This window comes from Notothenia rossii (genome assembly GCF_949606895.1).
Source record: "Notothenia rossii genome assembly, chromosome: 5".
In the NCBI taxonomy this organism is placed as follows: domain Eukaryota; kingdom Metazoa; phylum Chordata; class Actinopteri; order Perciformes; family Nototheniidae; genus Notothenia; species Notothenia rossii.
The window spans coordinates 57597605-57621715 of record NC_136903.1 but is presented as its reverse complement, the minus strand read 5'-3'; the positions used below and the strand labels follow the sequence as shown (position 1 = coordinate 57621715).

At 42.5% G+C, this 24111-nt stretch overlaps 2 protein-coding genes across 8 annotated transcripts in view; one reads left to right on the top strand and one right to left on the bottom strand.

Annotated features, from left to right (window-relative positions):
- Window positions 1-1962, top strand: part of LOC307039311 (uncharacterized protein) — a 794762-nt gene extending 792800 nt beyond the window's left edge. For all 6 annotated transcript variants that reach the window (XM_079681226.1, XM_079681225.1, XM_079681224.1 and 3 more), the window contains one exon: window positions 65-1962. In XM_079681226.1, coding sequence (XP_079537352.1) covers window positions 65-219 — 155 coding nt within the window. In that variant the 3' untranslated portion in view covers window positions 220-1962. The remainder of the gene's footprint in view (window positions 1-64) is intronic.
- A 15131-nt stretch (window positions 1963-17093) lies between these two features.
- LOC307041850 (52 kDa repressor of the inhibitor of the protein kinase-like) lies at window positions 17094-20533 on the bottom strand. 2 transcript variants are annotated; one of them, XM_079685399.1, is made up of 4 exons: window positions 20289-20533; window positions 20092-20199; window positions 19769-19816; window positions 17094-19543 (listed from the first exon to the last, which is right to left on the bottom strand). In XM_079685399.1, exon 4 carries the CDS (start codon window positions 18497-18499, stop codon window positions 17270-17272), a length of 1230 nt encoding a protein of 409 aa, XP_079541525.1. In that variant the 5' UTR covers window positions 18500-19543; window positions 19769-19816; window positions 20092-20199; window positions 20289-20533; the 3' UTR covers window positions 17094-17269. The 2 variants fall into 2 exon arrangements, with proteins under 2 accessions (XP_079541525.1, XP_079541524.1); XM_079685398.1 differs by having other exon boundaries at window positions 20092-20533.
- Between the last annotated feature and the right edge of the window lie 3578 nt (window positions 20534-24111).

The window sequence follows — 24111 nt, the reverse complement described above, 5'->3', positions numbered from 1 at the left end:
TGCATAATTGGGGGACTAGAAAATATAGTATATAATTCTTGATTATAAAACGTCTTTTTTGCAGAGTATGTTACCGAACTCTTGACCGAGACTCTACGCTTGTGCGAAAACAATGTCGATGAGGAACCTTTCGATGTCCCAGATCCACTCAGCAGTCGATGGGAAAAACCAGACAAGAGAGAGGCTGTTGTGCTGTTTAGAAGCAGATTTAATCACTGAACTGACAATCAGTTTTGTTATTGACTCTAATCAAGTGCTGGATACTTGAACGACGTGTAGATTTCAGATGGAAACGTCGCCTGGATCTTTTTAATGGCACATGATGGCAGTGGGATTCTGTGGTTCTTACCAAGTATTCCCCAGCAAAATCTCACTAGCTGGCGGTATGCCACATAGCGATACATTCTGTAAAATACAAGATCATAAATGTCAATGGTAATCACTTCAACCTTATTTGCTTATTCATCTATTTATTCTGTAACTTTGCCAGAGTGACCCAAAAATAATAACCCCAAAAAAATGACTTTCCAAAAATACATCACATTTCTGAGCTCTACAAATTTGTGAACACAAGTAACTTACTCATTACGTGGCTGATCACCTGCTTGTTGTCTGTCCCTCTTTGAATAATGATGGTGGGCTGTCTGCAACACCCAAACATCCAGACAATTTGATTGGAATCCTGGGTGATCTATTACGCAGGTTATGTTTGCACCATCTCCCTCATGTTCATTGAATTCCTCCATTTTGGCCACCATGACATCCTTTTCTTGGCAGCATTGGCACTCTTCAATTGTTTCCATGATTGTATATTTGTCACATGTACACCTAAATGTACAAAAGATAGTTGAGAAATAATTGCATTTTTAGGAGCAGACCTACTTCTGTGGTGAGTTCCAAGCCTAGCAGAGTGTGATGCAGTTACCTGAGCCAAGTGTCTATGAATTATAATCAAATGTATAGCCTACCAGTAAATGGTAAATGGACTGTACTTATATAGCTGCTATCTATTATTATGTATTTACTATATATGAACATCTCTATGAATTATAATCACATTTATACCAGTCTGTGTTCTGTTGCCTGAGCCAAGTGTGCCTGCTATGTATTATTATTTATTTACAAATTATAATCAAATGTATACCAGTCTGTGTTCTGTTGCCTGAGCCAAGTGTGCCTGCTATGTATTATTATTTATTTACAATATATGAACATCTTGAAGTATTATTTGAATTATTTGAAGTATTAAAGTAACATGTTATGGCAGGAAAGTTACATCTGGTATATTCATTTTAATGTCACTTTATATATATATTCATGTGTGTTAAATTTGAAGGGACAAAGTATATTTTTCCTATAGAAAAAAGAGGAAGAAGAAGAGGGTGCGTTACACATGCTTAGGGCAAATGTGTGTGTTTTCATTGCAGTAAATATATGTGCTGCGTGATTACTGTTCAACTATACCTCTGTTTTTATTCTTTCATGTGTGGGTACTAAATGGCTACAAACATTGTGGAGAAATTGGCTTAAACATGTTTTATTACGGAAGCAGGTTTTATGACAGGGACGAGAGAGCTGGGGGAGGGGACATTCTTCTTAAGATTTTCAGCATGTCAATTATCAGGGAAATCTACTTGTTTTAAATAGATGTGTGTGGTTAATTACTTTGTATTAATAATAACAGTATGTGTAAAGGAAGCTGGAAATATGCAATGTGAAACCTTTTATTTGAAGTAAGGATGTGAACAATAGCTCAAATGGCTGGAAAGGCTGCAGGACAAATGAGTGTGTTCTCTATATTGGGCCTGTGTGAAGTTTGACTATTTGAAAAGCATCTCTAATACTGCTTAAGAGCATAGGTAATGTGTTCCTCGTTATTATTGATATGAAGGTAATTTACATGTATTACGTATATTTAGCCAACTATAACAACTATATCTTAAAACATATTTTTAACTTGTGTGTGGTAACCTGAGGGGGGGGGGGGGGGGGGGGGAAGATGGCCACAGAGACAAAGAGCCATAAAGGGGATGTGTGTGTGCTGGCTGCAAGATGTGAAATAAGATAAGGAAACTTGTTGTTTAGAGCAGGTTCGTTCCAGACACCAAAAGGTATCTGGTTTTCGTCAAACTGAAAGAGACTTTTTGTTTCCGGGTTTCTTCTGCTGTGTCGCGCTGATTGGGTACGACAGGCCATGTGTTGGTCTCTCCCAATAAGATGACCTCTGGGGGAAGCATTTACACACCTCCTCCTGTGTTTTTAGTATGAAAGCCTGTGTTTTCCTTTGGTTCGCGCTCTTGTTTTTGACTTGCCGTTCCTGAGACGTGTCTCACACGGTGGTAGAACCTGAGCCCGGAGTGCTCTGCAGAGTGCTTCGTGATTAGGTGATGTATTTGTATGTTTTACCATTAAAGCAGATTATTGTTTAACCCTTATCCTGGCTGCTTTGAATTTTTCCTTCTTTTGAGAACCCGCTCATATAGGAACGGCGCGGAGCAGAGATTCTGCCCCAACAATCTCTATGAATTATAATCAAATGTATATCAGTCTGTGTTCTGTTGCCTGAGCCAATGTGCCTGCTATATATTATTATTTATTTACTATATATGAACATCTCTATGAATTATAATCAAATGTATACCAGTCTGTGTTCTGTTGCCGCACCGGATGTCCGCCAAATCCAGGATCATCGTCCCCATTTTCGCTCCCGTCTGTATCTCTACCGCTACTTGAATACTGTGGCTCAAACTGGTATGGTTCCACCACGTTAGACTCGCCCGCATGATCTGATTCAACCACACCGGCATCCTCTTCAATAAAATCCTCCTCTTCTTGAAAGTGCACCGAGTCTATTGACGACTCACTGTCACTCGATGCTGTCGAAATGTCCGAGCCAGAGTCCGACATCAGCCATATAGTTACGGCCCGTCTACACTACAGGCATGAAAAAATCTTGAAGCTGGGCGTGTCTGAAGCTTGGCGATTTTTTGCGAGCAACCAATCACATGAATCTCCCGCCCCCGACATACAAAGCAATAGCAATGTTAAAACGAAGTAAACTGGATATAAACTCTCCAAACAGGCGAAAAAACTATCAGTTTCACCCACTGTCTCTGCCACCTCCCTCCATGCCTGGTTCCTCCGGTTTGTATCCCGGTAAATAGTTCCGGTCGTAAAGAACCGGGTGATTTGCTACCGTAATATCTCGTTTGGAATATGAGGAAATGAACTGCGGTCTGGCTCTCCCAGCTTGCACGCGGTTTGATTGGCTGCGCTTGCACTGGCGGGATTTGCATAAACGGAATTTGATTGGCTGATGCCAAGCATCGAGCCTCAAAAGTTGAACATTGTTCAACTTTTGATGCCGATAGATGCTCGTGATGCTTGCAAAGCCATGCCATGCTCCCCACAATGCAGTTCGGCGAAGATTAAAAATCTTCTACGTCACCCCATTCAAGTGAATGGGCGAAGCGTTGAAAGCATTTTTTGATGCCTGTAGTGTAGACGTACCGTTAGTGTATTATTCAAAAAGTGTTCTACTCGTGACGTGCGTGACGTCACTAACCGGCGAAAGCTGTTTGGTCCGGAGCGGTCGTGTAACATCGGAAGCGAGCATGGAAAGTTGTAATTAATCAAGATTTATAAATACAGCGGGCATATTGTCATTAATGACAAATGATTTCCCATTAATAATAGTATATATTATCCTAATAAGAACAGTGTTGTCCTTCATTTCGTAAGCTCTTTAAAATAAAAATACACATGAATAAAAGTTACAGTGCAGTTTAAGATATGAATGTATCAATTAAAAGCAGCGGCAAGTCTTCAAACTGGATTCAAAAGTAATCAGAGTTGCAGCAGACCGGCAGGTTTCTGGGAGTTTGTTCCAGATATTTGGAGCATAATAAATGAACGCTGCTTTACCATGTTTAGTTCTGACTCTGGGGAAAGAAAGCTGACCAGTCCCTGAAGACCTGAGAGATCTGCATGGTTCATAATTTAGCAGGAGGTCAGAAATGTATTTTGGGCCTAAACCATTCAGTGCTTTATATACCAGCAGCAGTATTTTGAAATCTATTCTTTGACACACAGGAAGCCGGTGTAAAGACTTCAGAACAGGGGTGATGTGATCCACTTTCTTATACCTCATTCACACCAACGGTGTTTCAGGGCCGGTTCGGAGCTGGAGCTTGAAAAGCACCGGGTTTTCCTCTTCACACCGCAGCGGAGCAGCCTCTTAGCTCCGGAATCCGGTTTGTTGCAAGTACCAAAAAATGGTCCGGCCAGAGCAAAAGCACCGCATACGTCACGCTTACGTCGAGGCGGGGGCAGGGGCGGGACCAACTCCGGAACAACAACAAAAAGCCTGCGTTTTATCCAGTTTGTACACAACGATGTAGAAACTTAACAAGCAGCAGTGGTCCACTGAAGAGACCAGCTACCTACTGGGAATCTGGCCTTCCGAAGAGGTACAGAGGAAGCTGGAGCACAATCGGCCATTGTTGTTATTGTCGATGTCAGCTGTGAGGGGTTTCCGCACGGTTTGGCTTTATGAAGCAGGCACGCAAACGGTTATGTCATGACTCAAACGATGACGCAGCACCAGTCGGACTCTGGGCAGTGTGAAAAGAGCCGGAGCTAAACCGAAGAACCGGTTCTGAACCTGAAAAGCCCTAGCACGGAGCTTGAACCTGAGTTGCGTAGGTATGAATGAGGTATAAGTGTCAGTGAGGACTCGAGCACCAGCGTTCTGAATCAGCTGCAGCTTTATAATATATTTTTTAGTGAGACCTGTAAAGACACCATTACAGTTGTCCAGTCTACTGAAGATAAAAGCATGGACAAGTTTTTCCAAATCCTGCTGTGACATTAGTCTTTTAATCCTAGATATGTTCTTTAGGTGATAGTAGACTGATTTAGTAACTGTTTTAATGTGACTGTTGAAACTCAGGTCAGAGTCCATGACTTCACCTAGATTTCTGGCTTTATCTGAACATTGCAGACTGAATGTCCGCGCTAACTTTTATACGTTCTGCCTTGGCTTCAAAAACCATTACCTCAGTTTTATCTTAGTTCTGACACATCCAGTCATTGATTTGTTCAATGCACTTACTCAGTGTTTGAATTGGAGCATAGTCTCCTGGTGAAATGGTTATGTACATTTGTGTGTCATCCGCATAGCTATGGTAACTTATTTAGTTGTTTTTCATTATCTGAGCCAGTGGTAGCATGTAGATGTTAAAGAGAAGAGGCTCCAAGATGGAGCCCTAAGGTACCCCGCATGTCATATTTGTCAACTCAGATGTGTATTTACTGTTGTGGAAACTTTCACTCGTCAACAATCTGGAGATGTAATACAAATAATAAAGTTGGTTTGATGCAAATCAAAGTTGTCTTACGGTACGTCCACACAGCAGCTTTAAAACGCTTCCAACGCTTCTCTGCCCATTGACTTTGAATGGGAGGGACGTCACTTTGCCTCGCTTTTCGCCGAACTGCATTGTGGGGAAGCGAAGCGAAGATTTACAGGATTTACAGGATTTACAGGATTTTCAGGATTCAAAAGTTGAGCAATGTTCAACTTTTGAAGCTGAGCTGGAAGCGTCAGCCAAACAAATCCCGTTTCTGCAAATCTGACAGTACAAGCGCTAGCCATAGTAGCCAATCAAACCGCGTGCAAGCTGGGAGAGCCAGACCGCAGTTCATTTCCTCATATTCCAAACGAGAAATTACGGTAGCAAATCACCCGGTTCTTTACGACCAGAACTATTTACCGGGATACAAACCGGAGGAAACAGGCATGGAGGGAGGTGGCAGAGAACTGGTAGGTTTTCGCCTGTTTGGGGAGTTTATATATACAGTGGGGCAAAAAAGTATTTAGTCAGCCACCAATTGTGCAAGTTCTCCCACTTAAAAAGATGAGAGAGGCCTGTCATTTTCATCCTAGGTATACCTCAACTATGAGAGACAAAATGAGAAAAAAAATCGAGAAAATCACATTGTCTGATTTTTAAAGAATTTATTTGCAAATTATGGTGGAAAATAAGTATTTGGTCACCTACAAACAAACAAGATTTCTGGCTCTCACAGACCTGTAACTTCTTCTTTAAGAGCCTCCTCTGTCCTCCACTTGTTAACTATTAATGGCACCTGTTTGAACTCGTTATCAGTATAAAAGACACCTGTCCACAACCTCAAACAGTCACACTCCAAACTCCACTATGGCCAAGACCAAAGAGCTGTCAAAGGACACCAGAAACAAAATTGTAGACCTGCACCAGGCTGGGAAGACTGAATCTGCAATAGGTTAGCAGCTTGGTGTGAAGAAATCAACTGTGGGAGCAATTATTAGAAGATGGAAGACATACAAAACCACTGATAATCTCCCTCGATCTGGGGCTCTACGCAAGATCCCACCCCGTGGGGTCAAAATGATCACAAGAACGGTGAGCAAAAATCCCAGAACCACAAGGGGGGACCTAGTCATTGACCTGCAGAGAGCTGGGACCAAAGTAACAAAGGCTACCATCAGTAACACACTACGCCGCCAGGGACTCAAATCCTGCAGTGCCAGACGTGTCCCCCTGCTTAAGCCAGTACATGTCCAGGCCCGTCTGAAGTTTGCTAGAGAGCATTTAGATCAGGGGTAGCCAACGCGGTGCCCGCGCACACAAAGTCGCCCGCAGGGGGAAAATTGTTCGCCCGCGTGCATGTTCTAAAAATAGCACAAGTCACCATGGAGCTCCGTCTAACAAAATTATTGAAGACATTTTTAATTTTTAAAATGACAATATTGAATATAACATTTTAAAAGCACACATTTTGTATGTACATATGTAAGTGAAATGGAGATTTGGTGCGTGAAATTGAACTCTGACCCCAGATAGGTTCAGAGTTGAACTCCACGCACCAAATATCCGTTCCACCTCTAGCTGAGACAAGCTAGCATGAGCAGCTAAGATCATGGGCCTCATCACCACACCGCAAACAGACAAAAAAAAACACACACACACACACACACACACACACACACACACACACACACACACACACACACACACACACACACACACACACACACACACACACACACACACACACACACACACACACACACACACAGCAGTGGTGAGGATCTCAGCCTGCCACTGACGTTCAACCAGAAAACATCAGCAGTTAGCTATTAGCAGTTAGCAAACAGAGATCACAGCTCCTCATATCTTTTCAGAAACTGGACAAAAGTTAAACAAGTACAAACCACAGACTGTCTGTGTCATGGCGAATACAGTCGCTGGTTTATTTATGTCTGTAGGCCGTTGTTATGAATGTGGAATGAGCATATACAACGTTAGCTTAGCCTGGTCGACCCAATCTCCATTCAGAAAACAAGCATTTTAAAAGGTTTTTCGCCTGTCGTCTTGTCTGCAGACTTGTCAAGCATTAATTCATGGTTTTTACTAAACGGTATCAGTATGTTGTTACTTCGGCATCATTTAGAAACGTGTATTACAATTTAATCACGGTAAAATATGTTCATTTTGTTGTAGTTGTAGCTCCCGAGCCAGCGCGTCTTGTTTGAATGATGCGAATGACAGCTGACAGCAGCGGTGAAACTCAAGCGATTAGAGCGAAGTCGCGTCCGGTGTGAACACAGCATTACAACGACCCCTGATAGATGTCGCGAGAATGTGTATAAATATAGATACATTTTCATAACAAAACAGTGGGGTTGCTATAGCAATGGTAAATCATTGTTAATAATTATTGTGAGTGAGGAATAATTAACATTAACATGTGATCAGACAGTCCTTCACATAGAGTAAATTAATATGTATTCTGATTATTATTAATAATAATATTATCATTAAAGGTGAACCGTGCAATTATGTTATTCAGGAAGTTTGTATCAAACAAGTAGCCCTTCCTATTACTCAGTACCCTTGAAGTAGCCCTCGGTGACAAAAAGGTTGGTGACCCCTGATTTAGATGATCCAGAAGAGGATTGGGAGAATGTCATATGGTCAGATGAAACCAAAATAGAACTTTTTGGTAAAAACTCAACTAGACGTGTTTGGAGGAGAAAGAATGCTAAGTTGCATCCAAAGAACACCATACCTACTGTGAAACATGGGGGTGGAAACATCATGCTTTGGGGCTGTTTTTCTGCAAAGGGACCAGGATAACTGATCCGTGTAAAGGAAAGAATGAATGGGGCCATGTATCGTGAGATTTTGAGTGACAACTTCCTTCCATCAGCAAGGGCATTGAAGATGAAACGTGGCTGGGTCTTTCAGCATGACAATGATCCCAAACACAGCGCCCGGGCAACGAAGGAGTGGCTTCGTAAGAAGCATCTCAAGGTCCTGGAGTGGCCTAGCCAGTCTCCAGATCTCAACCCCATAGAAAATCTTTGGAGGGAGTTGAAAGTCCATGTTGCCCAGCGGCAGCCCCAAAACATCACTGCTCTAGAGGAGATCTGCATGGAGGAATGGGCCAAAATACCAGCAACAGTGTGTGAAAACCTTGTGAAGACTTACAGAAAACGTTTGACCTCTGTCATTGCCAACAAAGGGTATATAACAAAGTATTGAGATGAACTTTTGTTATTGACCAAATACTTATTTTCCACCATAATTTGCAAATAGATTCTTTAAAAATCAGACAATTTGATTTTTTTTTCTCATTTTGTCTCTCATAGTTGAGGTATACCTATGATGAAAATTACACGCCTCTCTCATCTTTTTAAGTGGGAGAACTTGCACAATTGGTGGCTGACTAAATACGTTTTTGCCCCACTGTATATATATATTGCTCGCATAAAATCCCCGGGGTTTTTTGCTTTGTATGCGGGGGGCGGGAGAATCATGTGATTGGTTGAAGATTTTTTCAAAGCTGCAGTGTGGACGTACCGTTAGAGTTGCAGACAAAGAGAGATAACACTCTCAACACACTGCTGACTGTTATCTTGCAGTGCTCTCATAAAGAACAAGAGCCGCATTGTTCAAGTATGACCTTGGCAGGAAGCTACCGTGGGATACAACAGGTCAAGTTGATCAAGCAATTTCTCAGTATAATCTCATCATTTGGTTTTACCATATAAAGTAATACAAGAAATTGCCACTACATTCACCCCTTTTGATCATACTTTGATAAATCATGAAAATAAAACAAATTACAGGATAGACTGATATAACACATCAATGAGTACACCCCATCGCTGGTTTAAGTAAACACATCACAAACATATCATGGAAAGTGGCTGTTTTTAGGACATACTCCGCGGTATTGTTCGTTTTTCTACCTGTACGTCTGTTAGGCTGTCATGAACCTTCATTCCTAGCCATGGGTGTAAGAGGTATAAGATTAATGCAAAAATAAACGCCATGGTAAATATGTAACAGATCCATTCTACTGTTATCCATTTGTTTTTTGTAGCAGGTTTCACATCTGTCTCTACGCTCACGGTGACGTTGGCATATCTTTAGATTATTAGCTAGTTCTTGTCGGAGGGGCTCCATCTTCAATCACTCGCCAGTGATCAGGCACAAAGTTTAAGTTGGTGTCTTCGACTCCTTAGTGGATTTGTCTAGTCTGACTGAGCCCGTGCCTCATGACCATATCAATTAAACCCCACACAATGACGGCACAGACAAGGAACCAGAGGCATATGAAACAGCACAGCTGGCCCTCGCCCATGATTCTTGTGTGTGGTAATAGAGTGTATGTACTGCGTGTGTGGTGCTGGTGGTGACTTGGCACATCACTTGTCGTCGTCTGTTTCTAATGGACCGGCTAGACTGGGGTGGAGATGACAGCTTTGCAGTGGCTGGCGTGGACCCACGTGGCTCTCTCGGCGACCTTGACCGCTGTCTGGGTGAAGAGGAGCACCTGGTAGGGACCCTGCCAACGGCTGGATCTCCAGCTCTTTCTCCGGAAATCCTTGACCAGCACGAAGTCGCCTGGTTGGATACGGTGGAGTGGACCAGTAGATGGGGTAGGTAGGGCTGCTGCTACCTGACGTCTGATATCTGCTAAATTGGATGACAGGTTAACACAATATGACAGGGTTGTGGAAGGAAGGGGACATCCTGGCGCCTTGATTCCTATCTGTGGAGGGACTGTAAAAAGGATCTCATAAGGGCTGAGTTGACTGTGTTTGTTTCCGCATCCTCATCTACATCAGCACAATTGGCCGGGATTGTGTCCAGGAAAAGTCTGTGTCTGTGCAGCATTTTGCTAGCCTGTTTTTGATTATACTGTTCTCTCTTTCCACCGCACCACCACTCCGTGGATGGTAAGCACAATGCTTTCTGATGTCCATGCCAAGGTATTCTCCTATCTGTGCAATGGCCTCATTAGCAAAATGTGAACCTATGTCGCTAGAGATCTTGCTTGGTATACCACACCTAGGAATGATTTTCCCTTAGCAATGCCTTTGCCACAACATTTGCTGTTTGTGCATTTACTGGAAAAGCTTCAACCCATTTGGACTAGGGCTGCCCCCCGATTAGTCGGCCAAAGGTTAGTCGGCCAAAGAGTCTTTGGTCGGTCAAGATTTAATTGGTTGTTGGTTGCCGAAAAAGAAAAAAAAAAAAGATTGAGAAAAAAACGGGAAACAGGAGGTGACAGTGAGTCACTTGTTTTCACGTCAGATAAGCTGATAGTTTTAACCATGTCAGGCGTAAAATCAAGAGCTTGGGAGCATTTCGAAAAAGTAACAGACAACCCGAAGAAGGTGATATGCAAACTTTGCAAGCAAATATTCTCCTATCATTCATCAACTACAAACATGACTTATCACCTGAAACATGTAAGTACCAATCGAGCCATTAAAAGATGGACGCTCTGCGGCTCTAGCCTTAATAAAAAGCCTGTTAGATAAAATGTATTGTCATATTATGGGCTATTAGGCTTGGTGTAAACTTAAATTAATGTGCATTTCTCTCAATAGGCTCATCCACTATACGTTGATAGGGCCACCGCATCTATCTCAACTTCATCTTCGCAGCCGCCATTGAAACTCTCACAGACAACACTCGTTTTGAAGCCCCCTCTTTCCGAGAAAAGGAAGACAGACATCACCGACAAAATTGCAGATTTTGTGGCACTGGACATGAGACCTGTAAACATTGTCGAGGGGGAAAGGTTCAAACAGATGATGAAGTTCATCGAACCGGGTTACACTGTACCCAAACGTGACACCGTAATGCACGCCATTAAAAACAAATATAACACGACCAAACAGGTACTTTTGGAGAAACTTAAAGCCTGCACAGCAGTCAGCTTCACTACTGACACATGGACCTCCAACCAAATGGATGGTTACATGACTGTGACGGCACACTTTATTTCCCAAAAATGGCAATTACATTCATTCGTGTTGGAGACTAAAGTGCTGGAGGTGAGCCACACAGCTGCCAACATAGCAGAGCCACTCAGCGAAGTGATGGAGGAGTTTGGGATTCCGCCAGAATAGAGGGTCGCTGTGGTACACGACAATGCCGCTAATATGGTGTTGTGCGCTAAACAGCTATCTCAAAACCCGTGCTGGGGTAATGTCCGGGGAATTCGTTGTGCGGGGCACACCTTGCAGTTGTGCATAAACGCGGCTGTTAAATTAGATCCCATCTGCCGAGTGATTGCTGCTGCCAGACGTCTTGTGGGACACTTAAAAAAAAGTGCCAAGGCAACAGCAGCTCTCACTTTGAAACAGAAGCAACAGAATGTGGCTGAACACAAACTGATACAAGATGTGTCCACACGATGGAACTCCACTTATTCAATGCTGGAGCGTCTTCTGGAACAGAGATGTCCGGTTACAGCTGTGCTTTCAGAACCCGGGACCACCCACCAGTCTGACCGAGATCTGGATCTCACAACTGCCCAATGGAGGACAGCGGAGGACATTGTCTCCGTGCTGAGGCCCATGATCACCCTCACCGAGCTGCTCTGACAAGATATAAACGCATCTCTGTCTGCTACGCTGCCGATGCTCGTCAACATGAAGAGGCGCCACTTGTTGAGTCGTGATGATGACAGCACGACCATGAAGGCAGTTAAGAAAAAAATCACAGAGGAAATCGACAAAAGGTGGGAGCTCACAGGGAGTCTGGAGGGCAGCATATATATTCAAGCTGCAGTCCTTGACCCACGGTTCAAGAGCTTGTCATTCCTCGGTGCAGAGAAACGGGACGATGCATACACAACGGTGTGGGATCTGGCTGAGAGTTTATCTCCAGCAGAAGAAGCTACTGCTCATAGAGAGGACAGCAGTGGCGCAGAGGAAAGTGAGCCCACACCAAAGAGGCAAAGGGAAAAGCAGCAGGACATATCAATGCTGATGGCCTTTGATGAAGATCAACAGACGGAAGAAGAGAAAAATGAAATGAAGACATACTTGCAGGACCGAACCAAGGTTGACAAGGGACCACTGATTTGGTGGAAAATGAATGAGGAACGCTATCCCAAGCTTGCCAGAGCAGCTAAGCGCATCCACTCCATCCCTTCCACATCCACGCCATCGGAGCGCATATTTTCCAAAGCCGGCTTCATTGTGAGCAAGACACGGAGCTCACTTCTCCCGGATAACACAGACAAACTCATGTTCTTGTCTCATAATATGAGAAGACTAAGATCGGAGGGAAACCCTGAAAGTCAGGTAGTGGCCTAGCCTAATATAACACCATAGTTTTGTAGTTTATAGTTTTCGTTCTTCCAACTGAAGTGTTTAAGTTAAGTTTTGTGGTATATTTATAATTTTTGTTTGCATTCCGACCTCAGGAAAAAACTGAAAGTTTTATTTTCATGTTGAGAATACTTCTCTGTCGGCCTGTTTACTTTTGCACTGATATTTAAATATTTAAGTTGGCTTGAGCCTATATTTATTTATTCGTTTGTTTATATAATTTATATTTAATTTACATGTTTAAAAGAAACGAAAAATATAGTTTAAATTTAATTTTTTAACAGAAGACTGTTTTTTGTTTGTTTTATAAAGTTATTGTGTTGGTTTTAAAAGTTCATAAGTTTTGTGATGTTTTTATATGGTGTGTTGTGTTGAAATAAATTAACAAAATGTTAAGACAGTCTCCTTGTTAATTTTTCCAACACATTCAGAATCATAATTTAATAACTTGCCGGTTGCGCGAGAAAGGCGGTTTGTCTCTGCGTGCGCTTTCATCCGCGCCACTGGTCGATCAGTGGTCGACCAGTGGCCTTACCTGACGACCAGTGGTCGACCAGGAAAATCTTTGGTCGGGGGCAGCCCTAATTTGGACCACATTTCAACGATTACAAGACAGTGTTTCTTACCCTCAATGCTTCTGAGCTGTTACTGTGAACCCCTTTGTGTACCAATGTTGATTAATGGCCTTTAACATCCCCCCTTTTGACACATGGTCTAACCCATGTCCTAATGAGACGGGGTCAGTGTTGCTGGTGTGTGCAGAGCGTGTACATACTGCAACTTCAGACGGAAGTTGCTAATAAGCCTGCAACGAGTACATGGTCTGGCTTACCGTCAGATTTTTTTTTTAACCCTCTGGAGTCTAAGGGTATTTTCTCGATTTTTAGATGTTTTCTTAAATCACCTTTTAAATGTATTTCTTCTAACATGGCACCCATGTGTTACATATCGAAATGTTCAGGACAATCTTTAGTATTGCTATATATGCAAATTACTCACCTTAGAGCACTGTTTGATGAGATAAGTAGCTCAAAAGCTTAAAATTTGACATCTGATTTTCAGAAAATCTTCAAAACTCTTATGAAAACACAAATGTTCTTATGTGATCGAATTGTTTTGGAGTTTTAGATTTGGTTACCAAAATTTTAGGATTAGAAAAGTAGTGAAATATTTGAATTACACTGTATATAAATGTGTTATTCATGTCTAAAATGAAATTTAATCAATTCCAATTCTGAGTAAAACAGCTGTCAATCACTCTACTTTCACCACAGCAGGGACTGAGATATATCAGGACTGAATAATGACTTAATATTACATACCAAGGTTCATGTGATGTGCAAAAAAAAAAGAATTGAGCATTAGAACTTTTTTCTTCAACCAACAATTTTTTATAATACCAACAATTTATATAAATATAACTGCAAAATCTCACTATTTACAATATTGAACTTTTTTTTCCTTCAAGCAACTATTCAACATACAAATAAAAACAGTAAATACACACTTGTTACAATATTGAATATCAGAACTTTTTTTCCTTCAACCAACTTTTCATTATACATACAAATAAAAACAGCAAAAACACACTTGTTAGAATATTGAACACCAGAGCTTTTGTTCAACTATTTATAAAAAACACTTCACTCACCACTCGACCCAACCATGGATAAGCGGGAGAAGATGATGGACTTTCACTCAGATTAAGTCCTCATGCCATGTCTCAAAGCAGTTGCGTTCCAGTGAGACACACAGGGCAACATCACACTGCTTGCACTTCCAAGGTGTGTCCTTTCTCTTGCCTTGGAAGTAGCAATGTTCGCATTTCCTGCGACCTGTGGTGGCCCTGTCACTTGCTGCCTGGACATCAGCAATGGGCACAGGAAGATGAGCTACAGGTACCCGGACAGGAGGTGTATGGACAGGCTTGCCACAGAGCTCAGCACTCAGCTTCTCCATGAATGCTCTGTGTGCCATGGGCTTCTTCTGTTGTGACAGACAGACTTCTTTGTACATAATGTAGCTGTTTGTAGTGGCAATGTCCAGGAAATGACTAAACAGGCTCCTGTATCAGCGCATGGTCTTGTGCTTTGCATATTAGTACTGTATGAGCTGATCTGACAGATCAACTCCACCCATTTGTGCATTGTACCCAGCAACAGATGTGGGACAGGGGGTCTCTACTCGGGTCCAGGAGCCATCTCTCTGCTTCTGCCTTCTCTGCACGGTGTTGCCAGAGTATACAGCTACTTCCCTGTTGTCCATCCACTTCACAAATACCAGTGGGCCCTCCCTGATCCATCTTATGGAGCCTCTTTTGGATTTTTTTGTCAGGGCGTTAGTCTGTGGCCTTGGGCAGTCCTTGCGGTTCTCTCTGTAGGTCCCACAGGCAGCAAACTTTAGGGCATGGAGAGCCTTGAACAGCTTCGGGCTGGTGTAAAAATTATCCATGTAAATATGGTAACCTGTTCCGAGGTAACTTGCCTGCACCAGAGACATTCCCACATCATACGACAGGCCATGTCCGGAAAGGATGTCGCTTTTACCAGTGTAAACAGAAAAGTCTATTGTGTAGCCATTCCTCGAATCAGCTATGACGAACAGCTTGAATCCCCACTTGGTTGGTTTGGCCTTCATGTACTGGATCATTTCAGTCTTAGCCTTGGAGGCAACCATCCTCTCATCCACAGCCAGGTATTTATGGGGAGGGTAAAAGGCCTTACACACAGTCTTGATCGTGTCCATGAGGGGTCTCAATCTGAACAGTCGGTCATGGTGGGGTGTGCCCTTTTTGCTGTCGTTCTGGAAATCCTCATCAGGGCTGCTGAGATGCAAGTTCCAGGATATTGTCCTGTATCTGTCACGTGACATGACCTGTGCTGGCAGAGGCACCGACAAAAAATGATCCTTCCTCAAGTAGTCCAATACATTGTCCAGTTTCAGCAGGGCCATGTATAGAAGCAGCCCCATGTATTTATAGAAATCCTCTACAGTCAAGTCAGTTCATTTGTAGGTTTTACCCTTTCCCATCTCCTGTGGAGCCCGCTTGTTTGTGTTGGTACAGAGTGTCTGTACTGTTAGTGCAATGAAGAACAGTTTTAACAGGTCAAGGGGTTTGTTTGATACTGTTGAGCTGAGCTGTGGCCCGGGTTTGCGAGCAGGTTGAAACCTGGAGACAGGGCGAGCAGTGTCAGGGTCTTCGCCTGTCTTCCAAGACAGTGGAGCTGGCTGCTGTGCAGGTGGGGGTGATGGTGCATGGGCAGCTGGTGGCTGTGTGGGAGGTACATGTGCTCTACGAGATCTCTTTGCTGTCCGGGTACGTATTGTACTCCCCATTACTACATAGTACTCCCCACAAATGGCAGGCACACATATAAATAAATCTATGACTCAGTCTCATCTGTACAGAACAGTATGATAAAATAAAATACATATCTATAAATGTCTCCGTTGTGGGACAAATAAAGGATTATCTCATGCATGTAACCTTACTTATACACACCAAAATAAAGTTTACACATAAATAAAGTTTACACAGAGTAAACGTTTACTAATCAAGAGTCTATTTTGTCCGAAGATAAAATTGATTACAAAAAAAATTAATGGCTGATGAATCGAATTGTTCATTTTCATGCTCCTCCCCACAAATTGGCAAATGCATATGTAAATAAGTATATGACAGTCTCATCTGTACAGAACAGTACAGTAAAATAATCACAGACACACATGTAAATAAGTCTATGACAAAGTCTCATCTGTACATAACAGTAAGATCACATAAAATACATGTCTATAAATGTCTCCGTTGTGGGACGAATAAAGGATTATTTTGATTCATCTACTCATGTAACCTTACCAGGGCCGGCCCTAGACTTTTGGGGGCCCTAAGCAAGATTTTGTTTGGGGGCCCCCCTCACTCTAGCGCGTTCTCACTACACACAACACGGAACCAACTTTTGTCTTATGATGTTAGTATGAGCACACATATTGTACAAATAAGCATGTAAACACTAAAGTGGGACCTGAGAAGAGCAGCACAGTCTTTAAATTGACTACAAATAACTACCTAGGCTATAACTAATGACTATATAAACTCAGTGAACAGAAATATAGAAACTCCTCAGTCCTCAGTGACATATGTTTTGTTGTTGTGGCTCTGAGTCTGTACTCCAGCACATTAGATTTGAAATGAAACAAGGACTATGAGGTTAAAGTGCATACTGTGACCAAGTATTAAATATGACTACTTTGTTGAAGTGTATGTTAATTTGTCCAATATTACATTTGATCCCCCATTTTAGGGGATCAAAAGTACTCTGACAAATGAACATAAACTTGAATAAAGTAGTCATATCAGATAGCACTGATGAACTGACAGTACAGAATAAAAAGACTGACAAAGTGACCATCACTGTTCAAAGATAGATATTTTTAATAAAAAACACTCAACACTAAATAGAATATATAAATAGATCCAAAAATACCTTTAAAGGATTAAATAATATGTGCAAAACAAACTGCTTAACAATGAAATGAAATGTAAAAAAACAAATGCAAATACAAATGTTCCTCTCGTACGTACAGTCAGAATTGTTCTCTTCTTGCTTTCCTGGAGGCAAAGTCATTGATGACCTGATCATAGGAGATCTGGCTGCCAATCTGGTGGTTTATGCTGATTATTGCCATTCCACTCAGGCGATCCTGGGCCATGGATGACCTCAAGTATGTTTTTATCAGTTTGAGCTTCGAGAAGCATCTCTCTGCGGACGCCACTGTCACTGGAAGGGTACAGGCTATTCTCAGCGCTATCCAAAGATTTGGATAGATCTCACACAGCTCGTTTTCATTTAAGAAGGTGAGCATCTCCAATGTGGTCATATCTTCTTTGGGAAGCTCTGGAAGGCTTTGCATCTCCATGGCTAGCTCTCTCCAGTCAACGTCTGCCTCTTCGCCACAGGTCAATGTTTTTCCCAGCAGGGCACATTGGTCTGTAAGTGACTCATCATCCAGATTATGGAAGTTGTGAAGCACTCCAAACTTGTCTCTTACTTCCCCCAGGGACTTGAATCTGTCCTCCAAAGACTGGATGCCACAGTCCACCACAACATTAAAGAATCCTGTTTCCAGTCTCGTCATGGCATCAGCCACTGCCTCGTCAGCTGCCTCGTAGGCAAAATGCCTCTTTTTGCTCCGCAGCCTCTTTTCTTTCAGCACTGCCTCAACATTCATATTTCCACAGAGCTCTTTTGCTGTGGCCTGAGCATCTGTGAACCCAGTGGCCCTGTAGGTTACCAGCGATGCTTTGGTTTTGTCTAAGAGACTGACCGCAACATCCAGCTGCATGTTGACAGACTGAAGGAGCTTGCTAACTGTATTGATCTTTGACAGAATATCATACCAGACAACAGTGCAGATTTGGAATCTAAATGATCCAATTTCTTCTGCCAGGGATTGGGCCTCAATTCTGACCATGAGATCATTTGCGTTTTCCCTCACCTCTAGCAAAGCCTCCCTGACCTTATCCGTTTGGTAGCGCAACGGCTCGATGCTATTCACTCTGCTCTCCCACCGCGTCTCACTCCAGGACTTGAGAGTGATGTCCACATGTTTTTTCAGGATGGTCCACCTCTGGGGAGAACCTGAAAACAAGGTGTACAGCTTTTGAACATTACCAAAGAAGCAAGTAGCATCTATTGATCCTTTGGCTGAATCCGCCACCATCAAATTCAGTGTGTGGGCTGCACAAGGAACATACAGAGCTCGAGGATTCTTCTCCAACAGCCTGGCCTGCACCCCTTTATTTCTGCCCTTCATGTTTGCACCGTTGTCATAGGATTGTCCTCTGCAGTCCTCAAAGGGGATCTTCAGCTCCTCCAGCCTGTTCAAAATGAGTGTAGACAAACCAAGCCCTGGATGCAGGGGCTATGATGAACCCCAGAAAGTGCTTCCTGATCTCAGTCCTTTTCTTCACACTCACTGTTCGAATCACAACAGTCATCTGCTCCTGGTGGCTGACGTCTGGGGTGCAATCCAAAATGATGGCAAAATACTTGGACTCTTTGATTTCAGCCACCATTGCTGCAAGTATTGTGTCACTGATACAGGACATGAGTTCATTTTGGATTGTTTTACCCAAGTATGTAGTGTAATTTCCTCCACTGTCAATGCGTCTGATGTGTTCTTTCAGAACAGGGTCAAACTTGGCAATTAGCTCAACTTCTTTGAGGAAATTCCCGTTGTTGTGGTTATGCAGGGTGTCAACAGTCCCTCTAAGTCCCAGGTTCCTCTCTGCTAGAGATTGGATGATGGAAACCAACCGAATGAGCACCTCTCTCCACCTCTTCTTCTCTGCCTCCAGGAGGTACAACTCTGTTTTGTCTATTGTCTTCCCTTTTCTAAGACGGAGCTCTAGTTCCTTCCAAGTCAACACACTTTTCACATGATCTGGGCTGTTGTCGTGTAGCTTCAGTAATGCGCCAATATTCACCCAGTCCTGTTGTCCCTCCGTTATGAGCTTTAATGATTTCTTGGAAAACAACTTGCAGCAAAAGCAGTAGACTGAATCATTGTTCTTGGAGTATATTAACCAGCTTCGCTTAACTTTCTTACCATTTACAAGTGTTCTAAACATGTAATGATAATGAAAGCTTCTGTTGTTTGGTGTTTTCGGGAATACAAAATCTCTGTCCACCTGTACTGGCCCCCTAATCACCAGATCTGTACGTACGTGATCGTTAAGTACTGATGGCCACCCAGTTGGATCCATTGGTGAACCAGAGAGAAAAGGAGTAGAAGTTACAGAGGTAGGTGTAGTAGGCGTAATGGTACTGCTCTCAACTTCAATGGGTACAGAAATACCTATAGGGAAATTAATTAAAAAAAATAAGTTTTTGTTACTTGACATATTTACAAGTTGATGTTCCTGGCAATGAACAACACAGTTGAATGATTGAACACAATAGTAATAATAATATTCATAATAATAATAATAATAATAATAATACCATGATTGATTGGACATATAGTGCTTTGCTTTTCTTGACAAACAAAGTTAAGGTCTCTTTGATGTAGGCCTAAACTTACCAGCATTGTCAGAGGTGGTTTCTTCAGTGATGGAAGTTGATGGAACTGCTATGGAATGAAGAAGTATATCATTGTTTAATATATGACTATAGGACTGTCTCTAGATCAGCTGTCTTTTCACCACTATGGCGCTGCTTTTGAGATAGCTCCAAAGTGCTGATCCAGAATCAGTCCTTAAAAACAGGTATCATCAAACTCCTGCACCATGCATGACAGATATTTATTATAAGCAATGAACAGCGAGCTTGCTCAATAGAACTTCGACAAATGGCAATTGTAGCTAGCTCTATGGGCTTAATCTATACACTTAACACATCATTTACCAGCATTGTCTGAGGCGGTTTCTAGGATGACATCGGAGTCACTGGTGCCAACAGCTGACCTTGTGGTTTCACATTCACCAACAGCAGCGGTGGAGGTTGATTGACCTGCTATGGAATAAAGAAATATATGATTCGTAATGTAATGACTTAATATTCCAAATTCAGAAAGCTCTCACTTTGGGCCCATTTGAACTCACCAACAGTGTCCTCAGTGGACGTTGTGGTGTGTGCTGGCACCTGCTGTGGGCTTCCAAAGTACTTCAGAAGTGCTCCTGAGGAGAGTATGTTACAGAGTTAAGCTTTATGGAAACAGACTTGAAATGGAACATCAAATGGAACATACTAGCTTTATATAGCTAATTCAATATTCAGCCAATGAATACTTGCATTTACATGAACTTAGAACCCACACAATGATGTTTGGATAGTTTGATAGATAGATAGATAGATAGATAGATAGATAGATAGATAGATAGATAGATAGTACTTTATTAATCCCAGGGGAAATTGGTTTACTTGGTCAAAATATGAAACAAGCACATATACCTAGCTAACATTAGCTACGAGTGTGACTTGCTGCCTGAGCTAAACTTTTCTAAAGTAAATTAATCAGTAACGTTAATAGCATCGCATTATTCTACAGAAAGGCTGAGATAATAATGATAACTTGGCTAGTTAGCTAGCTGTAACGTTAGCTAGAAAGTAAGTAGTAGTAGTAAGTTAGAATACTCCCAAATCCAAGTTATCCAACTATTGTTAGTGGGACACAGGACAGGAGACAGAGCCATAATATGAAGTTACATACCTTTATTGTCTTGCCTTTTTTCTTCATTAAGTTTTCTATTTTTTCGTTTTTGATCACCGTATGTCCTTTTTTTGCCAGACATCATGCAAACTGAAGGCACCACAGTTGAGCGCTCAGCTTTGCCTGCCTGCTCGCTCAAGTTGTCACAGTGTTACAAATGTGCCACAAAACCAACCAATCGGAGAACTCGAGAAGGTCAATTCTGATTGGCTGGTCGTCTCCAATCATATCTTCTATCTGAGATAGATGAGAGTAACACCTACGCCACGACGATTGTGTTTGTACTCCAAATATTAAGCAAAATATGTCACATTATATAATGACTGTTACAGAGTCATCATTTTGAGAAAAAGGCCTTCAAAGTTTCCTCTTCTCTGGATCGATCTGATTGATTATTAGCGGAGCAAATTATCAAAATAGTACGGAGGGAAGATATTTTCGTTTGGATTACTGGTCTGGGGGAAGCCCGCGAGTGTGTGTGTGTGTGTGTGTGTGTGTGTGTGTGTGTGTGTGTGTGTGTGTGTGTGTGTGTGTGTGTGTGTGTGTGTGTGTGTGTGTGTGTGTGTGTGTGTGTGTGTGTGTGTGTGTGTGTGTGTGTGTGTGTTAGGGGTTTCACAACTACCAATATTTACTAGTCGACTAGTTTTTCAAAATAGTAGTCGACTAGTCGACTAGTCGTTACGTCATAATAGAGACACACAAAGAGAGGTTTACAACTGTATTTTCTATTGGAACTTATACAGTAACATTAAACACTGCATTTTAATTTGTGTTACATGGCTGAGTAAATAACAAACACTGGACTCACCAAAATCGACAGCAAAAAACTCTTGTTTACATAAATGCCACGTAAATCCAGTGCGCAACAGCGCATTGCGCAACACTTTATTCGCTGTCCTCCACGATAACGTCCACCTTTCCATATTTTTGGTTTGAACACCAACGCATCGACATGTGAGGGAAGGAGGCTTGATCGCTTTCAGGTGACAGTGTTGCCTGCCAGGGAAAAAACCCTCTCACTCGGGGTGCTTGTGGCTGGAATAGCCAGGTAGCTCCTCGAAAGCGGGGGAAGCGGTGCACGTTTTCTGCCCACCACTCCAGTGGATTATCCATTGTGGGGATATGCGGTGTCCGCTGGCATTGATCCCGTAGCTCATCATCCGCATCACTGTTGCCTCTGTTCAGTGCTGACGCCGGTCCGTTGCTCACTGGTGGTAGCATTACTGCTAGTGCTAGCTGTCGGCAGCGGGTGTTTCATCTTCAGATGGTTGCGCATAGCAGATGCATTTGTATTGTACTTCAATACAGCTGTACACAACTGACACTTCACTGTGGAGTTGGTTACATCTTCGTTGAAGTACTGCCATACATAAGAATGTCGGACGTGTTTTGAAGCATTTTGCAGCACCTCGTTTACCTCAATTTTTTCCACGACTAGTCGACTAGGGCCTACAGCGCCGACTAGTGGTAAAGGTAGTCGACTAGTCGACTAGTCGATTAGTTGGTGAAACCCCTAGTGTGTGTGTGTGTGTGTGTGTGTGTGTGTGTTTGTGTATTTTTGCATTTGTGTGTATTGTGGGAAAACACTCGAGAAACACCGGCTGTTGTTATGCCTGCTGTGACGTCAAGTTACTCCGTTCTCCGCTTTTAATTATGCCGTTACAAGCTTCAAAGTTGTATTTATCATCTGAATTTGCCGAAACAAGTTTAATATTCTGAAAGCCAATACTTTGTTTATTTGAAATCAGATGAAAACAAACTGTAACGGACCCTGCCGTGTTATCTATGATTACTATACACCTTACATTCATCATTTCAGCGGAGGGAGGGGAAGCGGCGCTGCGGAACAGCAGAGTGGCGAGTGAGAGCTGTCATCCTCCCTTTACAAGCTTCAAATGCCTGTAGCTAATGAGATTGAATCAGTGTTCGAATTACCCATTTGCTTTCGGGGGAGCCCTATTTATTTATTTTATTGCTAATCATATAGGCAGACCTGAAAGATCTATATGTTTCCTGCATTAGGTCAACATTGATCGCCAATAGCTTGTTTGGTAGGACATCTTTTTTTCTCCTCTCCGAAATCTCGATCGCTTTTTCGTTTGCCTGGCCCTTATGGTGATTATAAATCTTTTTCCGCAGGTTATTCTTTTAATCACTGCTGACTTTTCCCTGAATCCTTTCTTGTGAAAGGTGCACTCCGGTGGATTTTTCTGCGAGCGGCAGAGAGATCAATATACTTTTTGTCTCTTTGCAAATCTCATATCCACATTCATCAGAAAAGATGGAGTGAGTGGAATGAAAAGCCATGGATAGCTTTCATTCCACTCACTCCATCTTTTCTGTGTCCAGTTAAAAGGCAGGTCATGGGCATCGTCAGGTTTGCTAGTGCAGGTGGCGCCGGCGGCTGTGGCCGTTGTTGAAGCCTCTTCAGGCTCCGCATCGGCAAGCCTCTCCCTCGGTGTGGAGCTGTCAAACGCGACCCTAACGCCGCTTACAGCCGGCTAGCTAAAAGTTGTTCCGTTCACGTTGTCATTTTTAGAATCCTTCGCTTCTTTGTTTGTGAATCCAAAAGCTGCGAGGTTTGGCTGATTTCGTTTCGCCATATTTTTTATGAACATTTCAAATACGCCGCCGGCATCGCCGCCGTAACCATAGCAACGTAAGTAGCGTAAAGAATGCAGCGCCGCCACGTACAGATGGCAACACCCAGAAATATTCACAAATATAAAACAAATATTCAGAAACTGTAATGAACAATGACTATTATTTATTTCAAGAACTTTTATTTACAGAAACTCAACATTTCTAATCTGTGTGACACAAATATGCAGCTCCCCCTATTTATCTCAAAGTCGGCCTTCAGGGGAGCTCCCTCCCTCTTCGGGGGAGCCAAGCTCCCCCTTGGCTCCCCCCCATTTCGAACACTGGATTGAATATAACAATCAAAAATAACAAAATATACACAGCTAGATCAGATCGCGTTTTAGATGCGACTTTAGAGTAGAGCAACGGTGTACTGAGATTAAAAAAAAAAAAAAAAATTAAAAACATTTTTTTTTGCTAGGGGGCCCCTCAGTGGCTGCGGGGCCCTAAGCGGCCGCTTATGTCGCTTAATGGGTTGTGCCGGCCCTGAACCTTACTTATACATGCCAAAATAACGTTTGTACATGAATAACATTTACACAGGTAAAGGTTTACTAATCAAGAGTCTATTT